General features: G+C 36.6%; 2 protein-coding genes across 2 annotated transcripts; one reads left to right on the top strand and one right to left on the bottom strand.

Annotated features, from left to right (window-relative positions):
- The first annotated feature begins 1,974 nt into the window (after positions 1-1,974).
- On the top strand, positions 1,975-3,098 carry LOC145635456 (nuclear transcription factor Y subunit B-6-like). The gene is made up of 2 exons (XM_081686737.1): positions 1,975-2,476; positions 2,565-3,098. The coding sequence occupies exons 1-2, from the start codon at positions 2,189-2,191 to the stop codon at positions 3,018-3,020; spliced, it is 744 nt and encodes a 247-aa protein (XP_081542863.1). The 5' UTR covers positions 1,975-2,188; the 3' UTR covers positions 3,021-3,098.
- Positions 3,099-4,356: 1,258 nt separating this feature from the next.
- Positions 4,357-8,775, bottom strand: LOC145636506 (ankyrin repeat domain-containing protein 2B-like). The gene is made up of 9 exons (XM_081688080.1): positions 8,631-8,775; positions 8,184-8,227; positions 6,726-6,865; positions 6,296-6,505; positions 6,064-6,212; positions 5,778-5,949; positions 5,174-5,266; positions 4,826-4,965; positions 4,357-4,737 (listed from the first exon to the last, which is right to left on the bottom strand). The coding sequence occupies exons 2-9, from the start codon at positions 8,215-8,217 to the stop codon at positions 4,638-4,640; spliced, it is 1,038 nt and encodes a 345-aa protein (XP_081544206.1). The 5' UTR covers positions 8,218-8,227; positions 8,631-8,775; the 3' UTR covers positions 4,357-4,637.
- Between the last annotated feature and the right edge of the window lie 414 nt (positions 8,776-9,189).

Raw genomic sequence — 9,189 nt, forward strand, 5'->3', positions numbered from 1 at the left:
TTTAATTTTAAGGAACATTAAGACTACTTCAATTCCTTCCAATAATTATTTATTTGGCATATAAATATGGATCATCGTGGAGGCTTCCATGGTTACCGCAAACAACAACAGCTTCACCATCTCCCTAAAACCACCTCTTCTGGTAACCTTTTCTTTCCTTTACTTCTTCATTCTTTTATTAATTTATCTTCTTCTTTTGTTTCATCAATTTATTTATATATTAATTGTTGTATAATTAGCGTTTCAGACAATCAACTTAACTTTGCATGCACAATCTAATTTTTACTACTGCTCCACTAAAATTTTAATTTCATTCTTTTATATATTACAGTATTATTCATTATTGCATTTATAAATTGATAATTACCAACCATTTTATATATTTGCATTGCATGTATCACCCATTTTGCCTACTCCTTTTGTTAACTAGGTCAACAATCTCGAACTCAAGGTTTTTTACAAAAATAAAACAAAAGAGTAAATGAGCCAAAGTTCATCAACACCTTCAAGTCGACTTAAATTAATTGATAGTTATGTTCATAGACAACGTGTTAATGTACTATTTGTTTACGTTTATACATACTAGTTGAAATTTGAAATTATATATATCTCAACAATTCAGAATTATTTATGTTAGTATTATTCCTTTTATAGCTTTGGTAAAATAAAAAGCTTTTGCAAAAGTAAAGACTTTTAAGTTTCAAAAATATTACTCCGTAAATAACAATTTAAAACAATTTTGGAAATGACCCATTAGTGTCTTGCTTCTAGATTCACTTCAAGTTTAGTTTGAACACAGTACACTAGTATTACAAACAAGACATCAAGACCTATACTTGGCTGATTAGTATACTCAATTACTCATGTCAAACAACCTTAATAATGTTTTGAAATTTTTTAAGTTTATTGAACTCATTCGGTTTAAAATATATAATTTTATGAGTATTTAATTTGTGTATGATTTGTTCTTAAATATGTCTAACAAGAGATTATTATGTATGGATTGTCTGGTTTGTGCGTGATTTAATTTTGTCCACAATAACCCTTTTTTTTTTTTTTTCTTTCTTTCTAAACTTATCTAAACCTATTTTATCTAAATTTATTTGAATTCATTTGATTAAATTATAAACTAAACCAAACAAGAAAAACGGTGTTTTAAAATCATATGGAAACGAAGGGAGTAAGAAATCTGATCCGTAAACCCTGAATACAAAGAAGTAAGTTTAATTAGGTAGACAAGTTAAGCAAATAATAGTTCCGTAAAAGTGGAGGTTGTCGCGGCAGCACGACGACAAGTGACAAGAAAAGAGGCAAATAAAGGCAAGGAAACATATATAATATATTGGAGATGAATCATGTGTTGGTCATACATACAATAGGGCGGGCCAATAAAATTGCATGCAACATGTTCATGTATGTACAATACTAATTAAGTACATGTTATAAGTATAGAGCCAATGGAGATGATGAAATGTTGTTCAACAATCATCATTTCATTTATCCCAAGTGTCTTTCATGCACTGTTTTCTTTCTCTTACCATTTATACTCACACGTGTCCGTCATGCAAAGTGCAAATTTAACCTCCTCGATCGCTCTAAATTAAAGTAACAAACTACTATACGAGTAGTTGTTTTATATGGATGAAAAGTGAATACCCCCAAAAAAGCAAGGAGCTTTGGCATGTCCTTAAAATATACTCTTATAATAGATGTGTCATGACATTGTGTTTTCTTTGTTGCTCACCTCATTAAATGACACAATGCAAGTGAGAATTCAAAGGATTCTTGGATTTGTGTTGATTTGTCTGTTTTCCCCTTGCATGTATGGACATGGTTGATAATCATCTTCCCACTGCGTTAGGCATGTGTCTTTAAATAAAGACCCCTTCATCATCTCTATAACTTGTTTGATTTCTCCAATTGCGACTACTTTTAAAAGACATTATGTTAGACTTTAGAGTGATTGGCCTGGTTGTGTATAGTATGTGGTCATCTGGTAGGTCTTGTTGATTCACTCTAGATACTTGTATAAAACTATAAACTAAAACTAGATTCAATTCCAACTAATCTATAAAAGTGGATGCCTCATTCCCAAAACTACCATTTGATATGATGATACTCAGCCCTACATTCCCATAGGCCGTGTACATTTTCTTTTCTTTTCTTTTCTTTTTTTGATGATGGATCGATGTGTATAGAAATAATCAAACACTCAACGGAGGCAGTACCAGGGGAGATGAATCACATACGCGCAACTATCAACGGAAAACTGTTGTCCCATGACATGACCAATCACCTTAATAACTTGAATGGAAATAGTAGTAACCACTCTTTATCATCAACTGATCAAGATAACAATGAGTGCACTGTGCGAGAACAGGATCGCTTTATGCCCATTGCTAATGTCATTCGCATCATGCGCAAGATTCTTCCACCGCATGCCAAAATTTCTGATGATGCCAAGGAAACCATTCAGGTCATCATTTTTTAACATCCTATCTTTCAATATCAATAATAATAATAATATACTGTATAAGTTTTCTCATATCAAATATATACTGCAGGAGTGTGTGTCCGAGTACATTAGCTTCATAACAGGAGAAGCAAACGAGAGGTGCCAAAGGGAGCAGCGTAAGACAATCACAGCAGAAGATGTACTGTGGGCCATGAGCAAGCTTGGTTTCGACGACTACATCGAGCCACTCACCCTTTACCTGCATCGTTACAGGGAGCTGGAGGGGGAACGTGGCTCTATCCGCACTTGTGAGCCCCTCCTCAAGCTCAGTAGAGCAGCCATGGATCAGTACGCCGCTTTTGGGCCTGTATTTCACATTGGTCCTCCACCTTCACACCATCATCATGCCTATTTTGGGGACTCTTCCTCTGTCAATGCTTACTTAAAAGATGCTTCCGTTGCTGCTACTGCTTCTGACGCGGTTGGTGCTCCCGCTGTTGCTGCTGCTGGTGGTCCTGCTAATTCTGTTACCAGTTTTGAGCCTTATAGTCACCACCACAAATAATATGTTGTACTCACTTAGCTTGCAATGCTAACAGTTAACTATGTGACTTTCTTAATTAGGCATGTTTTGTCTCCCTTTAACTTACTATTTTATCTCCCTCTCATTTGCTAAAACTAACTTCGTACTTGTTAGATGTCGAGTGACTACTTTTACAACGATAGTTTTGCTTTTTTCTAATATGTACACACAAATATGAAGACCTAACATAAAGCTAAGGGAAAATTAAACATACCTCATATCAACAGGTTTTATAATTTCAAATTTTAAGTTTAACATTTGCCAACCTAAATATTTGATCATTGATAATGCAGTATTCTTGATAACTTTGTACACAGTATACAATAACAGCAATTATAAAATTTAAAAAAATTTAAGGAAAAGTAGAATTAGCCAAAAATCTTCTTAGTCATTTTCTCAGTTTGTTTCAAGTTACATAGTTTACTAATAAATTTACAGTTTTTTCACCATATACCCCCGAATTTTTTATTTATTCACCATATACCCCTTGATTTTTTCAAATACATCATACACCCATGAGTTATCACTAAAATGCACCATATATCCTTAATAACAACCAGATAAGTGAAATTTGGTCTGGTTAATTATACCATGAAACCACTCCAGATCCCTTCCTCTACTATCAAAATCATCCCCAGTCTTCCCCAACCCCTAAAACTAGCCCAAATATCCAGATTCATATTCGTATGATTGGTTTTGGGGGTTGGGAGAGAATCTAGGGTGGTTTTATGGGTGGGACTAGGGAATGGAAATTAAAGATAGTTTGGTTTCAAGGGTGGGGGAAGGAGTCTGGGATAGTTTCATGGCATAATTAACTCTAAAGACTGAGAGATCTAACATTTGTTGCTCATTAAGGATATATAACGAAAACACCAATAAATTTACATGTTATGAATTGCATATAGTTAGTTTTTGTTCATATATTACATGTTGAAAAGTCCAATACAAAAGCATGAAAGCAGTTCCAACAAATTTCATATACATTCAGTAGATTAGAACTGATTATAATCTCCCATCCGTCACTCCCTCCTCCAGGCATTTTGATAACCACATCCCTTTAAACACGAAACAAATCTCACTTTTTCCTTCATAGCCCATTAGCCCCCCAACTCCGCCCCCCCCCCCCCCCCCCCCCCCCCTCCTCCCACACACACACACACACAAAAAAAAAAAAACCCTGAGCATGCATACTACCCCTATCAAGCACAAACCTTGAATGACATTAAATTCTTACATTAGGAATCTCAATCAATTGTCTAAATACGAAGTACACAACATTCTCTACAAGAGCAAGCGAAACAATATATGCACTGGAACGTAATAGCTTAATAAGATATCAATTATAAGATATGGTCAAGAACAAATGTCTGAATAGTTGAGACAAAAGAACTATAATTACGGCACGCACATGAAAACACATGAAACAAAATACCAAAAAACATCTAACTGCACGCTGAGCAGCAGCAATGGCACTGAGGGAGTTCTATCAATGGTAGAACAGCCCCACCCCATTTGCCATGGGACGTAGTCCACTCATCAACACACAAATCTCCCCAATCGCATAACATCATTTATACCCCAACTAACATGCCATCACATTCACAGGAATGCATCTTTCTCCAGCAATTTGAGAACCTCATGTTGATTGTTCAATTTGGCAACATCTATGGGGGTCTTCCCATCAAGATTCTGGAGAGTACTGCACAAAAGTAATAGTAGTCTTAAAAGCTGCACAAACAGATAGCCTCAAGATAGAATAATCAGACAGAAGACAAGTTTGGGCTTACACAGCAGCACCATTCTCCAGGAGAAGTGCTACACACTCTTTTCTCCCGTAACCAGCTGCATAGTGAAGGGCAGTATTTTTGTTCTTATCCAACGCGTCCACTTTAGCTCCTGCCTCGAGAAGAACTTGTGCACACTTAACCTGAAACAGAAGAAACCTGTCAGACCAATGCCAAGGCAAGCCAGACGCCTTTAAATTGCACATCAGAAAGACCCCAGCAAAGTGTTCTAAGTTTTCCAACAAGTCAGTACAGAGATAGAAGCAGCAAACTAGTAACAGTCACTTCACCTTATTAATATTTAGAACCACAAATTGATTTAAGACAAATTTGCTTGCAGAATTACCATACCTCACCATATCCACAAGCAAAATGCAATGCTGTCCTGCCTTCAGAATCCTCTTCATCTTTGTCAGCACCAGCAGCTAAAGCTTTTTTCAACCCCTGAAAACATATGGTATAAAATTCCAGCGTTCAATCTTCTAAGAGGCATTTGAGGAATTAGACAGATACAGAAAAAATACTCTTAGTTACTGCACTGCATCTCTATGCTAACAACTACATGCCATGGCTCATCATATAAAGCTACGGGTTTATCTATTCTTCATAAGCTTAGAGCCTTGGATGTAATCAAAGCATATTCATGCTTTATATATTTCAATCACACCCCCAATCTTAATAGAATTATAAATTTAAAAGGTTAATTTCCTCCGATAAAGAACCTACAATAAGACTCTCATCTTTTATGCAAGAGGTGGTGGCAATGTTACTTGGACTCTTCTCTGTACCTTAAGTACCTACGTCAACACTGTATTTGGACCTTAAAAAACAAAATCCAAGTCAACACTGTATTTGGAGTTCTGGACCTTAAAATATTAAAATCCAAGTCAACACTTCGACATATATACCCATGTCCAATACATATGTAATAACATAGAATGGTGGTTATTTTTACCTCCACATCGCCAATACTAGCAGTTTGATGAACAACAGACTCATCTTCTTCATTACCACCTTCCTCTGACTCGTCAGGCACAGCACGCTCAGAGGATGTAGCTGCTTCTCCTGTGACTGCTAGACCCATAGCTTCGCCCAACTTTTGAAGAACGTCTTTATCATTCCAATACCTGTAATGACCAAAGTATATTAATAAGATAAATGAACCAAAGATGGTCAGCGTGAAGATAGCAAATGTAGGTGGTTGAAGAGCCATAATGATGAAACAAAATTTTAAACCCAACCTCATCATGGCAGCAGGTCCACCAGTCTCTATCTCTTCCAATATGGGTTTCAGAGAAGGATCTTCTTTAATACGTGCCATTCGTTCTTCTAGCTGGTCTTTTTGGGCTGGATTGGACAAATTCTCAAGCATGCCAGACATTGATGGATCCTAATCGATCATCACAACCAGGATGATTTCAGGATTTTGAATACGTTGAAAATAACTACTTCCAATAGACAAAGAAAACAAACCTGCATCAAAGCGCTACCAAGACGTTCAGCCATGGCCATAAACTGAGGATTCTCCATCACCTGCTGCATAGTGGAATAATACTGCTGGGGGTCAAATTGTGGTTCCTCAACTGCAGGACCACCCTGAAAGGTTTGCTGCAATTGCTCAGCCATCTGATTGAAAGCAGGATCTTTCGCTATCTGCTCAGCCAGCTCCTTGATGCTTGGATCCTGCATTCAAGAGATAGTGTACTAAGATCAGTAACTTGATTTTAAAACTACCTCTTTTATAATCAGGGGAGGGTAATGGCCCATACATCAATACCAAAAGCTACAATTGTTGAGGTCAAAAAGATATCTTGATTTAGAAAACAGACGTGCATCACATTCAATGAGTTATAGTTATTCATTGAACATGACAAAGGATTGTGAAAAAGATAGGATGATATACATTGAGCAAGCCTGACATAGCTGAAAAATCAAAAGGATTTGGGGGCATTCCAGGTCCTGGAGCAGGAGAAGATGTTGTCTGTCCTGATTGAGACTGCTCAGAAGATGCTTCTGGGTTGGACTTCTGGGGTTCTTGAGCACCTGTGTGCCAGAAAAGAATCACATATAAGCATAATGCCATAATATAAGTGCTATATAGATAAAAGGGCATCATAGTAACAATATTGTATATCAAGCATGTGAAGCAGTCATAAGGTTTCAAAATTCCGTACACATCCTTTCCCACTTGTTTATGTTCATAATCTTGCTCTTTTTCGTATCATTCAGAGACAATATAACAAAAACAATTCCTAATCTCCATAATTGATTACAAGTATCCAGACGGGTACATGGTAAAGTGGATCTGGTTAAGAAGTATAAACTTTATTCTAGCCAGCTGCCCATCATAACTAACGCTATGTTTGGATAGAGAGAAATGGAGGGATGCATCCTCCCTTGTTTGGATATCTAATGTAAGGAGGGAAGGGGGGGGGGGGGGGGGGGGGGAACTAGAGGGATCCATTTTCCTTCCACTTTTAATAAACCGAATCCCTCCGTTGTTGGAGAGATTTGAAAGGAAAATGGAAGGTCTCATTCTCCCTCCCCTCACCTCCCTTTCCCTTCCCTCTTTTTCCTTCTCCTCCCTTTCCCTTCACTATTGTTATCCAAACATAGTGTAAGTGAAGATTTTCTTTCCTTGACGACTCTCTATGTCTACATCATAATTGATAAATATTCCCCTGAAGCAATGGCTGTACGAAAGATGACATCTTTTGAATCTCATGAAGTCACACAGTGCCTCCTTTGGTTTGCTTGTCTTATCATGTATAATATAACTTCCTAAAACTATTTCTACAATTCAGCGATTAACCTCATGTATACAAAAATTACAATCAGTGAAGTACAAAAAGCATTTACAGTGTATTTGGATAAAAAAGGGGAAGGAACAGAAGAGGAGGGAAGAATAATGAGTTTTCCTTCCAAATCTCTCCATTGTTGGAATAATCAATTTCTTATAATCTAATCCCTCCCTTTCTTTCCCATCCAATTCCATTCCTTCCTCATTTGCTATCCAAATGAAAGATACTCCATTTATAGTTTAGAAATTAAAGAAATAGCCTTTGGCATGCAAATAAGTTAGACCTTGAACAAGGAAAAAAATTATGTTGAAAACTTCTTTGACTTGTAAAGTTAAACTTGACACAAGACACATTGAGTAAGCACATATCCCAAGCCCTATCCCAAGCCCACAAAAGATGTGAAAACTAGGGTGATAATGGGATGTTAGGTAATGAATACATGCAGACTCCAAACAGACAATCCAACAGTTGCAGAGTGCAAATGAAGTGAACAATCGAACATCGAATCCAAAACAAACAAAAAAGAAAGGATAATATAAGAATCCAACAACTGCGCTCACCTGCGGGCACATCATTCCCTGAGTTGGAAGCCATAGATCAACACCTAAAAGCAAAGCAAGCAGAACATTAAAACAGCAACACAGTGAAAAACAGGTCTATCACTGAGACAAGACGTGCCCTGGTATATAAAAAAATAAAAAATAAATAAAAAAAATAAAAAACAATGAAATTTGACAATCAACAGCCTGCAACACATTGGCAATCAAATTTGACTCAACTGTCAAATTAAGTTCCAAAAATCACACAAAAATCTAGTCGATGAAGACAAGCAACGCAAAATTCTAGCAACAAATCGATCGTTGTAATTCAAAACAAAACTTGAGAAATTATAACCAAAAGTTGAATAACCCACCTTAGAAGAACCCTAAATCGGCTATACTGAAAATCAAGTCTAGATTGTAAAACTGAAATTCGATTAATTAGAAAATAAAAAGAAAACATCTTACCTCAAAAACTGCTTCGATGAAGGAGAGAGAACAGAGAAGGCGGTTCAATGGAGAATTGAGAGTAAGCGCTTTAATGGAGGAGAGGAAAGAGGGATATAAGTGATAGGCTCCAAAGGAGATCTAAACTGATAACGTATGAGCAAGTTTAAGCATTTACGGAGTATTGTCAACCGTCAGATCTCTGTATTATCAACGCTCTTAATTCATTTCATATAAGCCTTGTTTGGTAAGTGTTTGTTGGCGGTTGGCTGTTGGCTGTTGGCTGTTGGCTGATTCACTTGGCTTGTTTGACCAGCTGGTATGTTTGGTTGTTTATAATGGCTTATGAAATTGGCCGTTAAAGCTGGCTGTTTATAAAAGTGTTTGGTAAATTAATTGTTGGTAGTTGGCTATTTATTAGATAATTTGTGTGCCAACAAGCCAAAAGCCAACAAAAAAGCTACTCAAAGCAGCTTTTTCATTTGGCTTAAAAGCCAGTTTTTTCACTTGCTAAAAAGCCAATTACCAAACATATTTTTTTGTTGTTTGACCTCATAAGCCAAAAGCCAAAAGCTAACCA

The sequence above is a fragment of the Chenopodium album genome, chromosome 6, assembly GCF_948465745.1.
Source record: "Chenopodium album chromosome 6, dcCheAlbu1.1, whole genome shotgun sequence".
Lineage (NCBI taxonomy): Eukaryota > Viridiplantae > Streptophyta > Magnoliopsida > Caryophyllales > Amaranthaceae > Chenopodium > Chenopodium album.